This window comes from Myotis myotis, unplaced genomic scaffold (assembly GCF_014108235.1).
Source record: "Myotis myotis isolate mMyoMyo1 unplaced genomic scaffold, mMyoMyo1.p scaffold_m19_p_26, whole genome shotgun sequence".
Taxonomy (NCBI): domain Eukaryota; kingdom Metazoa; phylum Chordata; class Mammalia; order Chiroptera; family Vespertilionidae; genus Myotis; species Myotis myotis.
The window spans coordinates 3231621-3256124 of record NW_023416331.1 but is presented as its reverse complement, the minus strand read 5'-3'; the positions used below and the strand labels follow the sequence as shown (position 1 = coordinate 3256124).

Below are 24504 nucleotides of genomic sequence, written 5' to 3'. Positions count from 1 at the left end.
GGGGTGGGAGGTGCAACAAGTGCTGCCAAAACATGGTGAAACACACAAGTGCCGGGAGCATGGTAAACATGTTGACCACTTCCCCTGTTTTGCTTTGTGTGCTCTGACTATAAAATAAAGCCTCGGCTTGCAGGCTGGGTCTTTCTGTGTCCTCATCCAGGAATGGGAAATCTGCCGAGCCTCAGCTGTATTCTCTTGTCTGTCTTCTTTAATCCTTCACCTCCCCTCCTCAGGTTCACCCTTGACTGTGCCAGCTTCTCAGGTTCACCCTTGGCCTTGATGGCATAGCACAATAAGTATGTAATTATTTGATGGATGGATTTATTACCATGCCAGGTTAAAGTTCTCTTTCCTTATCTTTTTTTACTTTTAGTTTTCAGTATGTCAGGTGGCCAAAGAGAAGCACACTGCTGAGAAGCAGCTATTCAGGGGCGTCTGTCTTCCAGTTTTCTGAAACCTTTTTAAAGACCACCCAAGGCCTCCTTCCCAGCCACGAGTTTTCCAAGGACTGATATCCCCCGGGCTTCTTGGAGCAAGTCTCAGAGGAGAGACCTGTGGCAGCCAAGAGCGGTAACTGGGCAGAATGTCAGAGTATTTGTTTCAGTGCCTGCGGCAGTGAGGGTGAGGAGTTCCCGGATGCCTTCATCTCTGTAAGATTTTTTTCAATTAATTTAGGTATTTTTATACTTTTTATTGAACTTAGTAGGGTGGCATTGGTTAGTAAAATGATGTAGGTTTCAGGTGAACAATTCTATAATACATCTTCTGTATATTGTGTGTAAGATTTTAAAATTATGAGGGTTGCATTTTGTAGGTGGTGGGCAAGAGAGAGGGAAGAGGTTGAGCCTGGGGAAGGATCCTGGGGGTTGACAGAGGGCAGACCAGGTGACATCTGCCCCTTAATCCCATAGGAATGTGTGGGGACAGAATTTGTTGAGACCAGAGTAATGTTTGCCCTAGCGCCATCTATCTCAGCGACTGCTCTTCACCTCCTGTCTGCCCCATCCATTGAACAAAATGTTCTTGAATTAGAGTTTAGAGAGATCATGGACAGATATATTATTGCAGAACATGGCTGTCAAGATGGAACAAGACTGTTTCCTTGGAAAAGGAGACAAAAGGTGTCCTTAGTGAGTGTGAAGGCTTCCCTGGAGTCCCTGAGCGAGACACCACAGTTGTTGAGAGCTATAGGAGCCATTTTTGTGAACCACCTTGGTTAGACTTCTTACTGTGGGTCCATCTTTGTTGCTCCTCTAGGTATTTTCAGGGCCTCCCTCTGTGGCACACTGTCCTCCGTTCTGGGAAAGATGGTGGGTTCCCTGGACATCTCTCTGCCCAGAGATCTCTTCTCAATCTTGCTTCTCCAGGTGTCCATGTGGGGCTCAGGTGAGAATATTTAAAGATTCTTATCCCTGGATTCTCTCGTTCTCTGAATAGAAGGATTCAATCACTTCTCATACATACCTGGATTAATTATAAATCCTTCATTTTGATACAGTGATTTACTTGCCTATACACAAGGGCAAATAAGTCATCATACGATTATTTTAGAGAGAAGGATCAGGCAGAATTACCTCACTAATGCGTTCTAACTCGTGCAGGTCTCAACTTCATGGGGAATGCACTTCCTGATGTCCAAGCACTGATGAAAAACTCTAGCTTCATGATTTCCCAGCCCTCTTCCCTCCCCCTTCATGGAATTTACCACCAATGCAATTTAAAAAGTCATTTATTTAACATGAGATTACCATGTTGCTTGTAAGCTCCGGAGGCGTAGACACCCTCTCTGTCTTTGCTCCCCCGCCTTCAGCCTGGTGTGTGCAGCAGAAGGCGGCCGTCTGGATGACAGAGTGCCTATGGGTCTCCACAGGATGTGATGACGCTGTGTCAGAAAACGCCTGGGTCCTGTGTTATTCTTGTCGCTTTCGGTCTGTCCCACAGATTCATTCACGGTCCTCGCTCCCTCGGAGCCCATTGTGGCCCTGCTGGGCGCAGACACGGCGCTGCCCTGCCGCGTAGCCCCGGCCATGAGCGCTGAGGACATGGAGCTGCGGTGGTTCCGCTCGCGGTTCGCAGATGCCGTGTACGCGTATGAGGACCGAGTGGAGCAGACGGAGCAGCAGCTGGTGGACTTCCGAGGGAGGGCCGAGCTGGTGAAAGATCACATCGCCGAGGGAAGAGTGGCTGTGAGAATCCGCAGCGTTAGGGTCTCAGACAATGGGATGTACACCTGCTTTTTTAAAAAAGGAAATGATTTTGAAGAAGCGATTTTGGAGCTAAAGGTGATCGGTGAGTAATTGTCTGAGAGCATAGACCACTCTAAGAGAAATGTAAGTGTTCCGCATTTGATTTGGGGGAAGGATGGCGAACAGGACGGATACACAAAGGCAAGTATGCTGCAAGCTGGTTGACATCCTAGACTGGGCTTAGCCCCACACATCGCTCTGTACTTCAAAATTAAACTACTTCCCTAAATATCTACATGTATATAAAAGCTGAGCGACCAAATGTCAGAACAACCGGAATGACCAGAACTACAGGTCACTATGACGGGAACTGCAGCAGCCAACTGGCCCAATCTGGGTCCCTATGGGCCGCCCACAATCTCCCGTGGCCCCTCTCCCCAGCGGCCCCCAATCAGGTCCCCCGCCCCAGTCGGGGATGGATCCAGGGTCCCTTCTCCCAGCCACCGGTTCCCCGATAGGCTTCAATCACCAGCCAGGCTGAGGGACCCCACCATGCACAAATTTGTGCACTGGGCCTCTAGTCTACCATAAAAATAGGCCTCTTGTGTCTCTCCTACACATGGGCAGGAGAGTGCCATCCTTACCAAATGTACCATCACTCTCAGACAAGAATCCCAGGTATCTGCTGCAAGGGACTGGCCCAGGCAGGACGGCTGGTGGTCGTGTCTTAAATGCATTGCTTGGAGAAAGTGACTTGAGGGTTGTGACAGGGTGGCTTGATATTGCAGGAAAAAAGTTATCCTTAGAGAACTGAGGTCAGAAAATAATAAACAATCAATAACTAACTGAAACAGTTGATTAAAACATGGACTTAATGGTTTGGGGGGAAATAAAATGGCCTGAAGAGTGGACCAGTGGGAAGGGCCACCATGGACTGAGGCTTGGTCACAACTGAATTAACCACCATAAGTTTTATCATCATTGATGCTATTTCATTTAATTACAATAATACTGTAAACTCATTGTATCAAACTCAATTCAGAAAGGTATCCTAATAAAGATACAAAAACCCAGGGGCTGTCACATCCAAAACGACCAGAGGGATGACTGAACCTGTGCAGGCAACAGGTTCAGGTGGGCGGGGACTGGCGAAAGGGCTAAACTGCTGACCTCTTGGGGAGAGAGAGGAGGAGCTGACCAGTGGCTTCTGCAGCCGCTGGTGAGGCCTGGAGAGAGAGAGAGAAGTAAGGTCTGATTTGCAGCTTTGAGGCTGCAGATCAGACCCTGCTTCTCTGTCTCTTTGGGCCTCGCCAGCAGCCATGTCTCTCTATGTCTGAGAGATCAGCAGTTCAGCCCACTGGCTAGCAGCCTGGAATGGCTGTGAATCAGCCCCACCTCTCTGATAAGGCCCAGAGATAGGCCCAGAGATGTTGACTGGCATAGAAACCGGCCAATCAAAACCAAATCTGGGTGAACTGGGAGGGACCAATGGTTGCCTATGAGGAGGAACTTCTGACACTGATTGGCATAGAAACCGACCAATCAGAACCTAATCTGGGTGAACTGTGAAGGCAAAGCATAATGTGGGGAATGAGGAGGGGTTTTAAGGGCAACAGCTGTTTGGTGTAAGGTGTAAGAAAGCGGTTCAATTTTTTAATAACTGGTTTGTTAGTATAGTGCATAAGGCTGGCTATCAGTCCAGATATAGGGATTATGTGTTTTTGTCTGCCAAGAGCATCTCCTCCTGCTGAAAAAGGCACCCCCCCACACACACACACTTAAGCAATACTATCCTGTATAATCTATCTATACTAATAAAAGGATAACATGCTAATTAGACCAGGTTGACTGGCCATCTTCCAGATATCCGACTTCTTTCCGGACAAATCCATGGTGGTGGGGGCCAAGGCAGAAGCAGTTAAGGGCGATCAGGCTATCAGGGGAGGGCAGTTAGGGATGAGATCAGGCTGGCAGGGGAGGGCCATTGGGGGCAAGATCAGGCTGGCAGGGGAGGGCAGTTAGGGGCCATCAGGCAGGCAGAGTCAGTTAGGGGTGATCAGGCCAGCAGGGAAGAGCAGATAGGGGTGAGATCAGGCTGGCAGGGGAGGACAGTTGGGGGCAAGATCAGGCCAGCAGGAGAGGGCTATGGGGGGCAACCACGTTGGCAGGGGAGGGCAGTTGGGGGTGACTGGGCCAGCAGGGGAGAGCAGTTGGGAGCGAGATCAGGTTGTCAGGGGAGAGCAGTTAGGGGCGGTCAGGCAGGCAGGTAGGTGAGTGTTAGGAGCCAGCAGAGCCAGATTGCAAGAGGGATGTCCGACTGCTGGTTTAGGCCCGATCCCAGGATGTCATTTGGACATCCCCCAAGAGATCTCCGATAAGAGAGGGTGCACACCGGGCTGAGGGACCCCCCCCCATGCACCAATTTCATGCACCAGGCCACTAGTAAAATATAAATTGATAATCTTCCCTTTCTCTATATTCCCTTTTCTCTTCCAAAGTAATTATTAATACCAAATTATTCTATGCCCTTCCAGTTATCTTTCTTTATATATTTATATATGTAATTTAAATATACCTACATATAATTAAAATGATTAACAAATGTATAGTATAATAATAAAATATATAATACTAGAGGCCCAGTGCACAAAAATTGTGCACTCAGGGGGGAGGGAGGGTCCCTCAGCCAGGCCTGTGCCCTCTCGCAGTCTGGGACCCCTCAGGGGATGACCACCTGCTGGCTTAGTCCTGCTCCCCAGAGGATTGGGCCTAAGATGGCAATCAGACATCCCTCTGGCAGCCTGGCAGCCCTAGGGGGCTGTCCACTTGCCAGTGGGGAGCAGGCCTAAACTGCAGTTGGGCATCTTTAGTGCTGCTGAGGAGGCAGGAGAGGCTTCCACCACCACCACTGTACTGGCAGCCATCAGCCTGGCTTTTGGCTGAAAAGAGCTCTTCCCATGTGAGAGTGCCCTGACCACCAGGAGGCAGCTCCTGCATTGAGCGTCTGCCCCCTGGTGGTCAGTGTGTGTCATAGTGACCAGTCATTCCCAGTCCTTCTGCTGTTAGGGTCAGTTTGCATATTACCCTTTTACTATATAGGATAGAGGCCTGGTGCATGGGTGGGGGCTGTCTGGTTTGCCCTGAAGTTTGTCCCAGATCAGGGTGGGGGTCCTGCTTGGGTGCCTGCCCAGCCTGGATGAGGGGATGATGGCTGTTTGCAGCTGGTCGCACCCCCTTCAGGGTGTGGGTCCCCACTGGGGTGCCTGGCCAGTCTGGGTGAGGGACTGCGGGCCGTTTTAAGGCTGGCGGGTGACTGAAGTTCCCAACCTCTGTTATGGGTTCACTCAGCGAGATAGACCACCAACTCAGAATTTAAATTTAAGAGCCTTTATTAAGCTGGCCAGCTGACTACAGTTACAGCACCCTGACGAAGCAGAGGCTGAACTGCAGCCTGACTGCAAGAGTTACATTTTATTCTTAAATTTTGTGGAAGCCCAGAGAAAAATGTGTCTTTCAAATTCTGGGCCCCCCAATATGGAGGAGACTCTATTTATACTTTTTCCAGTCCTTTGTCTCCCAAATTTGGAATGAGACTTCCAGGCCTTCTGAGAAAGAAGGCCTGCATGCTGGGAAGGGGCCATGAGACCATATCTCAAGGCCTGGCCTGATGTCAGTACCTTCCTATCTATGTGTTTTAGGAACAGACAGCACAGCATGACCCGTCTGGACGAAGCGCCAGATATACAGCCCAGCACACCTCTCCTTTTTTTAATTTTTTTTTATTCTGGGATTTATTTACCTTCTATGGCTGTCATTGGAGCTGAGAGCCGGCTTTAGCTCTAAGGCTCGGTTCCAGCTCTGAGGCCTCGGCTGCTGAAAGCAAGTATCTGGGTTTGTTTGGCTTCTATAATTGAAACACTGTTGCAGCTCCAGCTCTGACAGCTGAAAGCAGGCTTCTGGGGTTTGTTTAGCTTCTATAATTGCAACATTGTTTCTTAGAATGCAAGCTCAGAGCCGGGCAGCAGCAGGTGGGGAACCTTGGCTTCTTCCTTCACTGGAGCAAGCAAGCCTCCTGTTCACTTCAGCTGCCTGGCTGCCAGCTGCCATCTTGGTTGGCAGTTAATTTGCATATTGCCCCCATTAGCCAATGCGAAGCGTGTCAGAGGTATGGTTAATTACCATGTTTGTCTATTATTAGATAGGATACTATTATATATAGTTATATATAATCCTTCAGTCTGTGGGCCAACGCTCTATCCACTGAGCCAAACCAGCTAGGGCAAATCCTATATAATAAAAAGCTAATATGCAAATGGTCATCACGCACTTATGCCCTCGTGCTGAGGCTGGGGGACCTGAGGCTGTGCCCCCTCCCTGTGGGGCTTGATGGGGGTGGGGTCAACCGGTTCTGGGTCTCGTGCAATTTTGAGGCATACACGAGTGGGCAGGGACTTGATTCTGGGTCCTGCAGTGCTCCTCAGACTCTGACAGGAGGGAGATTTTCATAGAAATTTTACTAATTTTCTTTCACCTCTGACACTTCTATTATAGAGAAAGGGCAAACTGCAATATTAAAATGTTTCTTCTAATTAATTCCCTTTTAATGTGCACAAATTTTGTGCACCAGGCCACTAGTATGTAATATATTTACATTGCATTTATTTGATGTCTGTTCATAAACTAATCTTCAAAAATGTTTATGTTAACTTATTTAAAAAAAAAATCAAGTCCAGCAATTGTGGCTCAGTGGTTGAGTGTCAACCTATGAACCAGAAGGTCACAGTTCGATTCCTTGTCAGGGCACATGCCCAGGTTTTGGGCTCGATCCCCAGTAGGAGACATACAGGAGGGAGCCAATAAATGATTCTCTCTCATCATTGATGTTTCTCTCTCTCTCTCGCTCTCTCTCTCCCTTTCTCTATAAAATCAATTTTATATATATATATATATATATATATATATATATATATATATATATATATATATATTAGAGGCCCATTGCACAAAAATTCATGCACTCGGGGGAGGGGGGTCCCTCAGCCCGGCCTGTGCCCTCTCGCAGTCTGGGACCCCTCAGGGGATGTCCACCTGCTGGGTTAGGCCCGCTCCCTGGGGGATCAGGCCTAAGGTGGCAGTCAGACATGCCTCTGGCAGCCCAGGAGCCCTCAGGGGATGCCTACTTGCCAGCAGGGAACAGGCCTAAGCTGCAGTCAGACATCCTTAGCACTGCTGAGGAGGCAGGAGAGGCTCCCGCTATCACTGCTGTGCTGGCAGCCATCAGCCTGGCTTGTGGCTGAGCAGAGCTCCTGCTGCGGGAGCACACAGACCACCAGAGGGACGCTCCTGCATTGAGCATCTGCCCCCTGGTGGTCAGTGTGTGTCATAGTGACCAGTCATTCCCAGCCATTCTGCTGTTAGGGTCAATTTGCATATTACCTTTTTATTATATGCCTGGTACATGGGTGGGTGCTGGCTGGTTTGCCCTGAAAGGTGTCCCAGATCAGGGTGGGGTCCCACTGGGGTGCCTGGCCAGCCTGGGTGAGGGGCTGAGGGCCGTTTCCAGACTGGCCATGGCTCCTTCTTGGTGGGAGTCCCCGCTGGATTGCCTGGCCAGCCTGGATGAGGGGCTGATGGCTGTTTGCAGGTTGGCCACAGTCCCTTCAGGGTGGCGATCCCCCCTGGGGTGCCTGTCCAGCCTGGGTGAGGGGCTGATGGCTGTTTGCAGGCTAGCCACAGCCCCTTCAGGGTGGGGGTCCCCGCTGGGGTGACTGGCCAGCCTGGTTTAGGGGCTGATGGCTGTTTGCAGGCTGGCCATGGCCCCCAGCCACCCAACCTCCCAGTGGAGGCTGGCTGGAAGCAGGTATCTGGGATTTATTTATCTTCTATAATTGAAATTTTGTTGCCTTTAGTGGAGGCCACAGCTGACCAGGGCAGGCGGGAAGTGTGGCTTCCTCCATCGCCGGGGCAACCAAGCCTCCAGCTTGCTCCAGCTCTGTGGCTACTGGCGGCCATTTTGGTTGGATTAATTTGCATATAGTCACTCTGATTGGCTGGTGGGCGTTTCTTGAAGGGGTAGGAAAATTACGGTAAATTTGCATGTTTCTCTTTTATTAGATTAGATAGATAGATAGATAGATAGATAGATAGATAGATAGATAGATAGATAGATATTTTTTAAACAAACAAAATTAAGTCTGTCTTTGAGCTCTCAGTCATTCAGGCTGGTGTAAAGTTATGCCTCAGTTCTTATTGGAGCTATCTGACCCTCTTTTCTTTGAGTAATAATTCTGAATATGCCTTTGGAGTCTAATGCAGCCTGTGGCATTCAGGATTCAGGAACCGCCCCCTAGTCCTGGCCCCTCACTGGTTACCACTAGGATGCTGTTTATCCGGGCTTTGTCACATCTCTTCACCTTGACCCGGGGAAGGTTAGTATAAAGTCTCTGATGCAATGAATCAAGAGGCACCTGAGGATTTCTGACTTTTGAGAAGTCTCCCCTTCACTCTATCAAAGCTTCTTTCTGTTCTCCTTAAAGACACTTGCTCATTGGCATCCATTTTTCCCACTCATATTACACAACTTCTGTCATAACATGCATTCAACAATATAGCAAAACAATGTAGTTCCTACTTTAAGCAGAATGAATAACCCTGAAACTGAAATATTATAATTGGAATCAGGACAGGGAAAAGCTAAGAGAAAAACTCAAGTAACAGGTATATAGGAATTTCATGATATAGAAATAATAATTGATATAAAAATAATAATTTCATGATATAGAAATTTCATAATTTATGTGAATATTTACTTTATAATGAACATTATCTTCAATTTCATGTCATTGCAAAAATAGCAAAATACACATATTTTCACATAAGTCTCTGTGCAGTTGGTTCTTACCAGATAAATTTTCTTAAATGATTAAATTTATACCCGATAATTTAACAATTCCAATTTCAAGATAATCATAAAATTTCTTAAATATGTGAACAGTCTAATAATTGTTTTAGTTTACACTTCTAATAGCAATGTATGAGAATACACATTTCTTCACATGTTTGATGACACTGAATATTCAATTTCTTCTGCTTTTATTTTTACCAATCTGATAGGTAAAAATATTATATCACACAATAAAAATAAAGTAAAAACTGATATCTCACAAAAATTTACATTGGATAGTTTTTCATATTTTTTTACCTTCAATTATCTTAGTTCATGCCCCTTAATTAACTGGGGTTTTTTGGGGAGGCATCTTTTTAAAATTTTTTTGATTGAGTTTTAGTTGCTCCTTTACTCCTAAATATTGAAAGACTTTTTCCTAGTATGTATTTGTCTTATAATTTTTACGGTAATTTTCAACTATTGAAGTTTAAAGGTATGCTGTCAGAACTGTCAACATTATCTTTTATGTCTTATTTTTATGATGCTCTTAGATGAACGCTTATATAATAACATTACAAAAATATTTTACCTCCTTCCTCCTAATACTTTTCTGTAAAATATATTGTAAAAACATGCATAGCAAATTTAGTACTGACTTTAAATATATCACTCAATGAATATTCACAACGGGAGTACACCTTGAGAAACCAGCACCCAAATCTGCTTTTTCCCTTCAGCTCACCATTTCCTCAAGAGTAATCACTCATCTCACTCCTAACTTGGCCAGGTTAATTTGGCCTGGTTTTGAATTTCACACACACAAACTCTTTTATGTCTGGCTTTTCTTGCTCACCATTATGTTGGTGAGATTTCTTTACGGTTAACTGCCTGTAGTTGTAGTTCACTTCTATCTCTTTTTATTGTCTTCCTATTTACATTTCAATCATTAATCGTTCAAAATTGTTTTAGCATAAATATTCATGGAATTCTCAAAATATCTTTCCTAGACATATTCACTCATCTCTATAACATTAGTGAATAATGTGGGGAACAAATACATTGTTTCCCATAAACTTCTCATAAATACTGGGGTAAACTCTAAATTCTTTGTGTGATTATAATGATTTATCTGACCATTTCTTTGACAATACCATAGAGTTCCCATTTCTAAAGCTTTGTATTCTCTGCCAAGACAAACATGTTTTTTTTAATTATAATGTTTTGTTTTCTTTCTTCTTTTAATATTTGACCTCTTAAATTAACACTTCTCATTCGATTATATCTGATAAGATAGCTATGGGCTTGTTTTATGTGTTTTCTTTATCTGTAACTTTATTGGGAAGAAGACAAATCCATTCAGTCTTGAAAGAAAGAGTGACATATTCTCCTGAGCCATGTAACTGTGACCTCCCAGTAGGAGGTAAAAGATTCTCAGATTCCCAGTAATAACCTCGCGGGAGTCACAGTATTTTTAGTACCTTTCCATATCAGTTCTTTGAATGACCTATACATATAAAGGCAAGTCCAATGTTCAGAAGCAATTACTTGATTATACATTTGTATTATCTTCCATCTAGTTGACCTTTGTCTAGTTAGTAAAACCAACCGCTTCTATGCTCAGAAATGGGCATCCCTTCCTGCTCCTTTCTCAACGCCAGTGTGGTTTCTGTTTGCTTATTTCAACTTGGCACTTCAATGGTTACATTCTTCCAGGAGGTACAAGGTCTGTTTGGTCTATTAGTACTTGCTCCCTAGGTTTTGATCTGCTTCATTTTGCTTAGAACCAGTTTCACCTGCGTACAGTCATTTTCTTTCTCCCAGAGATTTAGAAGCCCCCCAGGCAGTTCTAAGCATTGTCTTGCAGATTGATTTCTGTTTTCTAGTAGTGTGTCCCTCCTGGGAAGGCTAGGGTCTGGTAGTAACAATTATTATCTATATCATAATTTTCAGCAAAAAAAGAAGAGAGAGAGATATTGTAGCTGAGGTTCCTAATATATTTTCTACATCCAAGGAATTGAAGGAATACTGAGCCAGACGTAAGAGGATTCATAAAAATACAAAATAATATATAATTTTAGAAGTCAAGACAGTCATTATTCTCAAAGAGACAGTGGATTCTTCTAGCGTTCTTGTAATGTGATGTTTTGATACAGGTGCTGGGGACATGGATCCCCAAATGAACCCAGCCTGTGCTGAGTTGAAGAGGAGAGTTGGTAAAGGGAAAAGAAATGGATGAGAGTAAAAAATAAAATACGTGTTAACTCCTTAATTGACTCAATTAACCTGGCTACCTTCATCTTGTATATAATCCCTAATCAGAACAAGAAAGAAAATTTGGAAAAAGATAGAGATTGTTTAAGGAAGTGACTATAAGAAGTCTCAATTTAAGCACAAAAAGTTAGTTTTCCTGAGACTCCAATAAATGGAATAGGTAGATATAGATATGAATATAGATAGATATAAAAGTCTAAGTGACTGACCATCCGTCCAATCTGCTGACCAACTGGTCAGTACAGTTTATGTGCACTGGAAATTTAAAAATAAACGTTGACTCATACACTTCTATTATAGAGAAAGGGGGAATAGCGATATTAAAATATTTTGTACGTATTATCTACACTAATAAAAGAGAAAAATGGTAATTGGTGTATGGCACTACCCTTTTCATTGGCTAATCAGGGCTATATGCAAATTAACTGCCAACTAAGATTGGCAGTTAACTGCCAACAAGATGGCGGTTAATTTGCATATGTAGGCACAATGCAGGGAGGCGAAAGGGAAAGCAGGAAGAAGCCCCCTGCCACTGACAGTGATGGAAACCCAGGGGGGAGCTAAGAGCTGGGGGGCAGGGCAACGGCAGCCCTGGGGCCGCCTTTGCCCTGCCCCCCAGCCATGAATCGGAGAATCAGGTGCCTTTTCCGCCCTGGCCAGTGATAGCAGGAAGTAGGGGTGGAGCCAGCGATGGGAGCTGGGCATGGTCGAAGCTGGCAGTCCCGGGATCTAGGGGTCCCTTGCCTGGGCCTAAAGCGGAGCCCACGATCGCGGGGCCGCTGCAGCTCCAGGTCCCCGCTGCCCAGGCTGGACGCCTCAGCCAGAGGCATCCTGCAGGGGCAGGGATGGAGCCCGTGCGATCGCGGCCCCCCCTCCCACTCCCCCCGCCCCCACTGCCACTGCAGGTCCCTGCTGCCCGGGCCGGACGCCTAGGCCAGAGGCGTTAGGCCTGGGCAGGGGTGAAGCCTGGGGGTCCCCTGCCCAGGCCTGACACCTCTGCCGGAGGCCTCAGGCCTGGTCAAGGGGCCAATCCGGTGATTGGTGATCGGAGGGTGATGAGGGTCAACTCCTCTGGCCGAGGCATCAGGCCTGAGTGGGGGGCGGAGCCGGGGGTTGGGGGGATATGATGGTCCCCTTGCCAAGGCCTGAAGCCTGGGTCAGAGGCGTCAGGCTTGGGAGGGCGGTGGAGCAAGCGATCAGAGGGAGATGGGGGTCCCCTGCCCAGGCATGATTCCTGGGCCAGAAGCCTCAGGCCTGGGCGGGGGTCAGAGCCAGTGATCGGGGGGAGATGGGGGTCCCCTGTCCAAGCCTGACACCTCTGGTGGACTCATCAGGCCTGGGCAAGGGGCCAATCAGGCGATCGGAGGGTGATGGGGGTCTACGCCTCTGGCCGAGGCATCAGGCCTGGGCAAGGGGCAGAACCAGTGATGGGGGGAAAAGAGGGTCCCCTGCCCAGGCCTGATTCCTGGGCCAGAGGCATCAGGCCTGGGCTGGGGGCAGAACCAGTGATGGGGGGAAAAGAGGGTCCCCTGCCCAGGCCTGACACCTCTGTCAGAGGCGTCAGGCCTGGGCAAGGGGCCGATCCTGCGATTGGAGGGTGATGGGGGTCAACGCCTGAGGGCTCCCAGTATGTGAGAGGGGGCAGGCTGGGCTGAGGGACACTCCCCCCCGCACCCACCCAGTGCACAAATTTCGTGCACCGGGCCCCTAGTATATACTATGTTGATATGTAATTTTTTGCAATAATGTAATTACCTCACAAATCTTTCTTCTAATTGATTTCCTTTCAATGTGTACGAATCCTTGGCCACTAGTAGATTAGATATAATATAGATGTAGATAGATAGAGATAGAGATAGAGATAGAGATAGAGATAGAGATAGAGATAGAGATAGAGATAGAGATACATCGCTTATCAGCCTTTTGGCTAAGATCAAGTGTAGATATAGATATAGATATAGATATAGATATAGATATAGATATAGATATAGATATAGATATAGATTAAATATAGATATAGATAGAGATAAAAATGGAGATAGAGATAGAGATATTGTTGTTTTCTGAAAGAATTCAACATTGGCAAATTTTACTATGCTCCTTCTATAAACCTTCTATGACCAATTGCAGATATCTCTGGGTAGAGAAGATGTGACAGGTATCAGTATAAGTCCCAGTACAAACTTCAAGTCTTTTGTGAATTTGAACTACATATACCCATTTACCTCATGGGAGGAGGTAAGATGCCTTGCCCTTCCACCAAGAACTATGGTACTTTTTCCATCTCCCCTCACAGTGTTACTGTGTAACGCTAGGACCTCTGGACAAAATGTATCCAGGTCTCAGATGAATGGCTTTTCTCTCCAGGTCTGGGCTCTGGTCCTAATGTTTTCATGGTGGGTCCAGAAGATGGAGGAATAAGACTGAAGTGCACAGGCAAGAGATGGTTCCCCCAGCCTGAGGTACAATGGAAAGATGTGACGGGAGAAAAGATACCTTCTCTCTCTGAGGACAAGACCCAAGACGATGATGGGTTGTTTCAAATTGAGGCTTCTCTCATTGTGAGAGACAGCTCATGGAGAGAGGTGTCCTGCACCATGAAGAACCCCTTCTTTGGACAAGAGCAGGTGGAAACCATTTTTATCCCAGGTCAGCACTGTTCATTTTGGAGACAGGACAGGAGTAAGGAGGAGATGTGTGGGAACTGGGGTGGGATAGGCTTGCTCAGTGTATGTTTTTGATGAGGTTTTTGGGGCCCTGTATCAGAGCCCTTCTTCCCTAGGACCTCTCCTTGGAAAGTAGCATTCGCTGTGACTTTCCTCATACTTGGGATTTTCATCGGTGCTGTTGTATTTTTGACCTGGAAAGAGCAACAGGAAAGGAAGAGAGCAAAGGAAGCCCAGGAGGAAAAAGAAAAAGAAAGCCAAGCCAAAGGTAAAACTGAAGGAGACTTGGGGACATCTGTAAATGTATGAGTTTGTTAGCACCGCTGTGTATATGGATGGCATCTGTTGGGGCACAGAGACACATGTAGGACTTAGTTAGAGCCCAAGACCATCAAGAAGACATGCGGCCCAGGACCTCCAAGAGAAAAATATGATAATAGAGTCCAATGGAGAGAGGAAACTCACTGGTATAAACATGGGATCAAGAATAAATGGCCACAGTAATTCTCAGTTAAGATACATTTCTTGATCTAGACCAGTGGTTCTCAACCTTTTGGCCCTTTAAATACAGTTCCTCATGTTGTGACCCAACCATAAAATTATTTTCGTTGCTACTTCATAACTGTAATGTTGCTACTGTTATGAATCGTAATGTAAATATCTGATATGCAGGATGATCTTAGGCAACCCTTGTGAAAGGGTCGTTTGACCACCAAAGGGGTCAAGACCCACAGGTTGAGAACCACTGATCTAGACATATGGAAGCAGCATTTAGGATCTGGGCTCAGTAACAGTCTAGAAAGTAAACGTTGGACTTTTCCTGTAAAATCTGATTTGTTATTTTCTTTCCTTTTTAGAATCATTCAAGAAAGAGCTTGGTAAGTTATTTTTTATTTTTTACTAGAGGCCTGGTGAATGAAATTCGTGCACTGAGGAGGGGGTTCCCTCAGCACAGACTGCACCCACTCCAATCGGGGACTCCTCAGGGGAAGTCCGACTGCTGGTTTAAGCCTGACCCCTGTGGGATGGGGCCTAAGCTGGTGGTTGGACACCCCTCTCACAATCTGGGACTGCTGGCTCCTAACCACTCACCTGCCTACCTGCTTGATCACCCCTAACCTGTCTGCCTACCTGCCTGATTGCCCCTAAGTGCCTCTGCCTGCCTGATTTCACCTAACTTCCCTCCCCTGCTGACCTGATCTCACCCCCAGCTGCCTTTGCCTGCCTGATCACCCCTAACTGCCCTGCCTTGCTGGTCTGATCTCACCCTCAACTACCCTCACCTGCCGTCCTGATCTTGCCCCCAACTGCCCTCCCCTGCCAGCTTGATCTCATCCCTAACTGCTCTCCCCTGCTGGTCTGATCACCCCTAACTGCCCTCCTGCTGGCCTGATCTCCCCGCAACTGCCCTCCTCTGCTGGCCAATTTGTTTCTGATTGGTCAATTTCTATGCCAGTCAGCATCAAAAGCTCCACTTCCTAGGCAGACATTGGCTCCTTATGTTCACCCAGATTTGGTTCTGATTGGTTAATTTCTATGCCAGTCAGTGTCTCTGGGCCTATCAACAGGGCCTGATCAGAAAGGCAGGGCTGATCAGAAGCCCTGGTGGAGAGAAACAGAGGCATGACTGGTGGCCTGATGAGGAGAGAAAGAGAGGCAAGTTCTGATCAACCACTGCCACAGAGACTGCGGATCAGACCCTGCCTCTCTCTCTGAAGGCCTCTCTCGGGCCTGATCCTCAGCCCCCTAGGCCAGTGGTCGGAAAACTGCTGCTCATGAGCCACATGCAGCTCTTTGGCCCCTTGAGTGTGGCTCTTCCACAAAATACCACGTGTGGGTGCGCACGTACAGTGCGATTGAAACTTCATGAGCTGCAGTTTGCCAACCACTGCCCTAGGCAGTTAGTGCTGGGTGTGGGTGCCGGTAGCAGCCCCAGTCAGTGCTGGGTCACCACGGCAATCCAGCACTGACTTCCAGTCTGGTCCTTCTCTAATGGTAGTTGCATCATGGCTCTTTATTATATAGACTAGAGGCCCATGACATGAAGAGATTCATGCAATAGGCCTTCCTTCCTCTGGCTGCCGGCACCAATTTTCCTTCGGCACCCAGGACCCAAGCCTTTGCTCCTGCCTCAACAGAGAAGCCACGCCTGGAGGCTTCTCCACTCCAACCACAGCAGAGAAGCCAAGCCTCTTCAAGCCTCTTTAGTCTTCTGTCTTCACTCAGGCTGGAGCCTTCAGTCTTTGCTAGGCGCCTGCCATTTTTTGGGGGGGTTAATTTGCATATTCATTTCTGATTGGCTGGTGGGCATAGCAGAGTGATGATCAATTTGCATGTCTCTCTTTTATTAGTGTAGATTTTCTAGTCATTACTTTATTCTGTACAGTTGGCATCTCACAGGCTGTTATTGCTTTTCAGACAGAAAGAAGGAATTATATAATCAAGGTGAGTTATACTGATATTGTTGGGTCAACCATCTCATCTGCCCCTCTGTTCTGATTCCCTCCTATAGACCTTGTTGGTGAAGGGGAATACTCCACCCTAAAATAATAAGGGGGTCACCCAACACTAGGCAGATGAGATTGACAGCGGTTTGTTAATCACATATACTCACATCCTGGGGCAAGGCACCACACACCGTGCAGGTGCCTTTGACACATGGAGGCTGCACTTGGGAGCTGAGTCAACCAGCAGGGCTGTGGGAGGTAGGATCATGATGACAGGAGGATGAGGCACTCCTGTTTTCTGTGGAAGTATGTGACTGGCATGTTTGAATAATTTTGCCAGCTGACAGGGAGGTGACACCCACTATTGGGCTGAGGACAGGTGGGGGCCAGCGGCTTTGGCTGGTAGGGGAATTAGCTGGGTGGGAGGTTTTCCTGCTGAATGCAGAGCATATCTGGTAAGAACAGGGCAACTCACAGTTGGGCATTTGGAGCCATGTGAGGCTTAAAGATGTCAAGGCAGCAATGCAATTTCAGGATTTACAACACAGTTTCACAATTATAGCCCATCCTCTTCTTCTCCAAAAAGAACCAGACCCCTCATATTTTATCACAGATGGGTTGGTGGATGTGGAAAGTGTGAAGAGATAGTACAAGAAATATAAAAGAAAACAAATATCCCATAATTTTAATTGAGATGATGAACACAGAAATATAGCACTATCATAAACCTTCAGATTCCATGAGATTGCAGCAATTTCAGTCTGAAGCAAATGTCCTTTGAATGGGAATATCTAACTTCTTTGTTTTATTTCAGACTGGAGAAAAGCTGGGTTATATGCTGGTGAGTAACTGATGTTGTCTTGGGGCTTCAGGTGCCCAGGATTTCAAGAGCCATTTCCAGGGCGTGTTTAGAAAGGTGCCATCTTCTGGAGATTTTATTTTGAAACTGAGAGTCTAGAAAAATATAGCGGCTAAGTGAATAAGCATCCCACTAGTTCAGAGGACATGTTCTTGCTGTATTTTAACGTGATTTTTTTTTTCTCTTTAGACTGGAGAAAGGAACATTTCAAAGCAGGTGAGTGGTCCTATTCTTTTGTCCTACATTATCTCTTTTATACAAACCAGAAACAGGTATATAAACACCCAATAATACCTCCTTGGTTAGGCACTTCATGGCTTTCACTTCAGTCTCAATTTCATGCTGAAACATTAACAGATTTCTTACTATTTTGATACCATTCATTCAGCCTAAATCTATACAACTATTCATTCAGTGTCAAATAAATACAGCTGGTCTCTGACTCCATGGGAAAGTACACATACAAATTGTGATGAATGTTATGAAGGAAAAAGCAATTGCTGTGAAGGGAAGGAATGGGGGATTAAAGAAACTGCCATGAAGAAATTATGTTCAATCTGAGACTTCAGCGACAAGGTAGATTTATTCATGCGAACAACATTGAAAGAAGTTCAGCCGGAAGGAAGTCTGCTGTGTAGCCATCCTGAGACAGAGCAGAGCTTGTTGCTGCTCAGTGCAAGTGCACAATGGCCCTGGCCTCAGAGTCTTTCCAGAGTTAGAGTTGATTGTCAATGACTAGTGCAGTGGTTCTCAACCTTCCTAATGCCGCACCCTTTAACACAGTTCCTCATGTTGTGGTGACCCCAATTCATTGTTACAAATTGAACATAATTAAGGCATTGTGATTAATCACAAAAACAATATGTAATTATATATGTGTTTTCTGATGGTCTTAGGCGACCCCTGTGAAAGGGTCGTTCGATCCCCCAAGGGGTTGCGACCCACAGGTTGAGAACTGCTTGTCTACTGCATTCTGCTTTACTCTGAATATCCCCGCATCCACACCCATCTTCTAGTTAACATAATCCTCCAAACACATAATATCCCACACACAAATTCTTAGAAAAACTTTAATTATTGAAAATGCTGGGTTTGACGAGAAGCAGGCTACTTGCTACTAGTACTAGAGCTACTGCTACCCTTAATGTACAGTGTTAGTGTTCCTAGAGCTACTGGAAGCTAAAGTTTACCAAGTGTTCGTCACGGGCAAGACATAGTATTAAACTCTACAGGTTACCTCATTTCTTGCTCCCCAGACTCCTATGCTGAAGGCTCAGAATTATGTTCATTGTCATGAGGGCAAAGCAAGGCTGAGAGAAGCAAAGTGGTTTCGCCAACTTCCAAGCTCCTAAGGATGGAGTGATTGTCACAATGTGGGCTTTCTGACTAAAGAGCCTGGGATTTCAACCATTAGAAGTATAAAAAGTGTTTGTGTGAGAAGGATAACTGAGTTATTACATAAGCCCAGAGAAAAAGGATACCAAAGAAACTTAAATGCAAATAGGTACAGTGTGACTGAAATATGGCAAGACTTAATTATTAAAAGCAAACAGCCAGCATGTGAAGGAAATTGGAGGGATCCCCATTCTGCAATACCCAATTCCTGGGCTTTCAGATGAGACAGCCGTCTTCCCTAAACAGTGTCTGCCTGTGGGGAACAGGTGGCCACCCGAGGTCCTGTCAACCCCTACCTTCTATGATCTACACACCACGCGTCTCCTATGACTAGATATGGATAGAACACAATGGTTTGCCCACTCTTCCATTGCTTTCCCCTTCTTTCCGACATGCCCCTTTTCCTGTATTTGAATCTTTCCTAAAACCAACCAGTCTTGATTGTAATGACCTTTATTTTTTTTATTTTTTTTATACCTGCAGTGGCTGTTACTCTGGATCCAGACACAGCTCATACCAAACTCATCTTATCTGAGGATAGAACACATGTTTCTTCAAAAGAAAATGTTTCTCAGAACCATGATGGCCCCGCACAGCAAGAGGACACCTTCAGTGTTCTGGGCCAGAATTGCTTTACCTCAGGGAGACATTACTGGGAGGCAGAAGTAAAAGTGGGAACAGAAGGTGGACCCGGAACCAGATGGGCACTGGGTGTCTGCTCAGATACAGTGAAGAGAGAGGGGTGGTTTGTAGAAAGTCCAGAAAAGAATTTCTGGGTGGTGGCATACAAGGAAGGGGAAATCAGGGCTCTCACTTCCCAATCAGAGCCTCTGTCACTGAGGCAGTGCCCCCAGAGGATAGGAGTGTTCCTGGACTGGGAGGCTGGGGATGTGTCCTTTTATAACATGGCTGATGGATCTCACATCTATTCCTTCACTAGAATCCAATTCTGTGGGATCCTCCGTCCTTACTTTAGCCTTCAGGGTCCTGGCACATCTGTGGCCATCTCCCCAGCCTCAGATCACACTGAAAATTGTCCTGATTCTTCTCCAAAGACCTCTGTGACTCACTCAAGGAGTTCTGATATGGGCGTCCCCCAAGAAGCTAACTCTCTGTTACCTCCATAAGAAGTGAAGTGTCAGTGCCTTAGGTATCTCTGAGCTGCCGCTACTCGAAGCTCTTATGGGTGAGAAAGCTGTTTCTGTGTGGAGAGTAGCCCGTTTTCAGTAGTTAACATTTCAGCCCCTGTCAAAGAGGGGGACGCAGAGAGAGGAATGGGGCAACTGGAAATGCATTGGGAGAATTTCCTCTGATGTTACCTTTGGGACAATGTGGTCTCTATGAGCAGTAACCATTGGTCACAAGAAAACTGCAAACAAATGCATGATATCTCTTCTGTTCCATTGCTCAGTGTGAGTTGAAATAAATGCAATGGAATACTATGCAGCTGTAAAAAATAAAGAACTCTTACCATTTGCAACAGCATAGACAGACCTAGAGAGCATTATGCTTATCAAAATAAGGCAGTCAGAGAAAGGTAAGTATCACATGATCTCACTCATATGTGGAATCTAATGAAAAACAAACTGATGAAGAAACATCAACCCAGAGACATAGAAACATCAAACAGACTTTCAGACCTCAGATGGAAGGCAGGGGAGGGTGGAGGGGGGAAGAGATCAACCAATTATCTCATGCGTACATGCATAACCCCTAGACACAGACAGTGGGTGGTGAAGGCTTAGAGGGGAGGGAGTTGGGAGAGGGAAATGGGGGAAAAAAGGGACACATGTAATATTTTCAACAATAAAGATTTATATTAAAATATTTTTAAAAATACATCTACAGAGAAATTTTCTACACTTATTGTTTGTGTTATCAAATGTGGAGGAGGGGTGGTGTCTAAAGGGAAGGGTCAACAGCTGAGTGAATTCTCAGTACATGTTACTGTTATTGGAAATACACAGAAATCATTCAAATCTTTTGAAAGTTAATAGCTCAGCTTGTCCTTGCCTCCTTGCCCTTTGACTTGTAAACCTGGAGTCTTCCATGTGGTGGAGAGGATGGTAAAACCTTTCCAGTGGGAGACCAAGCTTTCTTGAGGTGAGCCTTTTATTTATTAACTAGAGGCCTGGTGCACAGATTCATGCACAGGTGGTATCCTTCAGCCAGGCTGGTGCCCTCTCGCAATCTGGGGCCCCTCAAGAGATGTTGGAATGCTGGTTTCTACCGGATCCCTGAAAGCCCCAAACCGGCAGTCTGACATCACCCAAGGGATGTAGTAGTGTGTGAAGCAGCAGGCACCCAGTGAGGAGCCTGAGCCTGGGCAGGGCACTGCTCCCACTCATCCTGGCCCTGCTGTACCTGCCACCACTGCCGCTTGGTAGCCACTGCTTGGTAACACTGCCATGGAGGTGGGAGAGGCTGCAGCTGCGCTTGCCAGCCATGAGCCCTGTGTCTAGCGCCTGTCAGTCAGCTGAGCAGTGTTCCCGCTGTGGGAGCACACTGACCACCGGGGAGCAGCTCCTGCATTGAGCGTCTGTCCCCTGGTGGTCAGCGACCGGTCGACTGGTTGTTTGGTCATTCGGCAGCTTAGGCTTATATATATGGAGAGGCTTTTATGTATACAGACAAGTTCTCACTGGTCAGAAAGTCCAGACTTTTGTCCTCTGGGAATATGTGAATGAGAAGGCAATTGATGTTGCAGTTTATGATTTCAGAGTAAAAAGTAAAATTAGTCAAATAAACACGGAGAAACATATGCAGCCTTCATGGAGAAGAGTTGACAGCACTGCCTGTTTTCCTCACTGACGATGTCGTTCCCACTGTTGAGGTTTCCTTTGCCTCAATGCAGCTAAGCCTTCTCTAACATCACCGAGCTTGTGTCTTCAAGGATATAAAATACGAGCTTCTCCTTTTGAGTGAGCCTTCCCTTCCTGGTGATAGAAGAGAACAACTTAGCTTTTTCTACACTATTGACAGTTCTTTAAACCACAGGTCTCTCTTGGAGACTTAAGAATTCTTAAGAGTCTCTTAAGAATCTCTCTTGGAGATGAATCTCCTTAGCAAAAATTCCCTGGTACACTTAGTTGTGCAGAGCGACTACGGCATTTGGACAGGTTCAAGCCTTGGACTGATGAGAGGGCATGGTCCTCTTGTGCCAAAGCCACATACAAGTCTCAGCTTGGAGGGAAGAGCTCTCCCAGCACAATTATAGCCAAAGGCTATGGTTATATATGGTAACATTGACCTTATAGTCTGACCTTGTGGTCCTAGGTAGCTGAGGGATGTGGGCTGTGGGAGGTGCAGCAAGTGCCGCCAAAAGAAAGCTTGATAAAGTTCAGAGAATTGCAACAACAGAAAAGAAGCAGATTTGAAACTCGCAAGATTATAAACATCTTGCCCTTGTTTTGCTTTGTGGAATCTGACTATAAAATAAAGATTTGGCTTACAGGCTGTGTCCTCATCCAGGTGCAGTGATCCACCTGGCCCCAACTATATTCTCTTGTCTGTTTTCTTTAATCCTTCACCGCCCCTCCTCAGGTTCACCACTGGCCATGCTGGATGAGGTTCATTAAGTGGCAAAGCCAGTATTTCAACCCAAGAAGAACAAAACCAGAGCACAGAATATTCACGTCACTGACAGTGGGAGAAAGGGAGGGACTAACACAGCACCTAAGAAATAATAAAGGCAGGAGAGAAGTAAGTGAGCAGTGGGAAAATATTAAATTGCTATAATTAAATAGACATGGTAGATGAGGAGGGATTTCCATGTATGAGAACCCTATACACAGGGTCATAACAAAACAGAAAAAAAGTGAGTTTGGAACTATGATATAGAGCAGGAAGGATAATGGGCTCAGTTTAGGATATTTTTATTTTGTTCTAAATTTAGGATATTCAACATGAGGTTCTCAAATGAGTTTTCAGTGTCTCTCCCACTGGAACTAAATGCATACTTTGTTCTACACAGGATTCTTCCACCTGTCACTTCTCCACTCATTTTAATGAGCTTTTGTCCTCTAAGCTTGGAGACTGGGCAGCATAGGTTGGAGGTGGGCAATGAAAGAAAGTGTGAATATTGGTGGTTTTAGAACCAGTTGTAGAAATGTCAAGGTGACATCACCCACAGCATCCTCATCTCTAGTGTGGGCAAAACAACAAGCAGCGAAGGGTCGCCCAGTAGCCTATGATTTCTGGCAAAGTAATGAGCTTGAATTCACAGTCTGACTCCATCAATTGAATTCTTTAATGCTAAACTACTCTGGAAATCTCATTCTGAGTAGAGTTTATAAAGGTGTGATAGGACATTAAAAAACAAATAAGCTTCAATAGAATAAAAAATGGAAGGCAGAAATTATATCTTGTTAAGCATTTTATCTCTAGGGCCTAGAGAGTGCATTCTACAAATAAGGATTCAATAAATATCCTACTTATAAATCTACTCATGCATCCCACAAATGCTTATTGATCAACTAACTGGTGGTACTTTTCTAGGTTGTGAGGACACATAAAAGAAAAACTATTTCTGCCATAATGGAACTTATAATCTACTGACAAATAAGGAAAAAAGTCCTGCAGGGAGATTAACAAATTTAGTTTCTCTGTTTCCTTCAGTCTTCTTTTTTTTTTTAATTAATTTATTTATTTTTATTTATTGCTTAAAGTATTACAAAGGGTATTACATATGTGTCCATTTTATCCCCCCGCCCTAGACAGTCCCCTAGCCTCCCCTATCCCCCAGTGTCTTATGTCCATTGGTTATGCTTATATGCATGCATACAAGTCCTTTAGTTGATCTCTTACCCCCCTACCTCCTGCCCCCCAACCCTCCCCGGCCTTCCTGCTGCAGTTTGACAATCTGTTTGAGGCAACTCTGCCTCTGTATCTATTATTGTTCAAAAGTTTATAATGGTCTCTATTATCCATGAATGAGTGAGATCATGTGGTATTTTTCCTTCATTGACTGGCTTATTTCACTTAGCATAATGCTCTCCAGTTCCATCCATGCAGTTGCAAATGGTAAGAGTTCCTTCCTTTTCAGAGCAGCATAGTATTCCATTGTGTAGATGTACCACAGTTTTCTAATCCATTCATCTACTGATGGGCACTTAGGCTGTTTCCAGATCTTAGCTATGGTGAATTGTGGTGCTATGAACATAGGGGTGCATATATCCTTTCTGATTGGTGTTTCTGATTTCTTGGGATATATTCCTAGAAGTGGGATCACAGGGTCAAATGGGAGTTCCATTTTCAGTTTTTTAAGGAAACTCCATACTGTCTTCCATAGTGGCTGCACCAGTCTGCATTCCCACCAGCAGTGCACAAGTGTTCCTTTTTCTCCACATCCTCTCCAGCACTTGTCGTTTGTTGATTTGTTGATGATAGCCAGTCTGACAGGTGTGAGATGGTACCTCATTGTTGTTTTGATTTGCATCTCTCGGATGATTAGTGACTTTGAGCATGTTTTCATATGTCTCTTGGCTTTCTGAATGTCCTCTTTTGAAAGGTGTCTATTTAGGTCCTTTGCCCATTTTTTGATTGGATTGTTTATCTTCCTTTTGTTAAGTTGTATGAGTTCCCTATAAATTTTGGAGTTTAGGCCCTTATCAGATATGACATTGGCAAATATGTTTCCCACACAGTGGGTTTTCTCGTTGTTTTGTTGATGGTTTCTTTTGCTGTGCAGAAGCTTTTTATTTTGATGTAGTCGCATTTGTTCATTTTCTCTTTCGTTTCAAGTGCCCTAGGAGCTGTATCAGTGAAGAAATTGCTTCGGCATATGTCTGAGATT

The 24504-nt window shown here is 45.5% G+C and overlaps 1 protein-coding gene across 1 annotated transcript; it reads left to right on the top strand.

Annotated features, from left to right (window-relative positions):
* The first annotated feature begins 1307 nt into the window (after nt 1-1307).
* Nucleotides 1308-19837, top strand: LOC118679548 (butyrophilin subfamily 1 member A1-like). The gene is made up of 9 exons (XM_036356406.1): nt 1308-1386; nt 1942-2289; nt 13711-13992; nt 14110-14277; nt 14867-14887; nt 16428-16454; nt 17271-17297; nt 17505-17531; nt 19194-19837. The coding sequence occupies exons 1-9, from the start codon at nt 1308-1310 to the stop codon at nt 19835-19837; spliced, it is 1623 nt and encodes a 540-aa protein (XP_036212299.1).
* The last annotated feature ends 4667 nt before the right edge of the window (nt 19838-24504 follow it).

Excerpts from the sequence above, each read along its gene's own strand:
- LOC118679548 (XM_036356406.1), top strand. The coding sequence starts at position 1,308 with ATGGTGGGTTCCCTGGACATCTCTCTGCCCAGAGATCTCTTCTCAATC. Across the intron at positions 13,993-14,109 it reads GGAAACCATTTTTATCCCAG|AGCCCTTCTTCCCTAGGACC; the intron begins GTCAGCACTGTT and ends GCCCTGTATCAG. Across the intron at positions 17,532-19,193 it reads AAAGGAACATTTCAAAGCAG|TGGCTGTTACTCTGGATCCA; the intron begins GTGAGTGGTCCT and ends TTATACCTGCAG.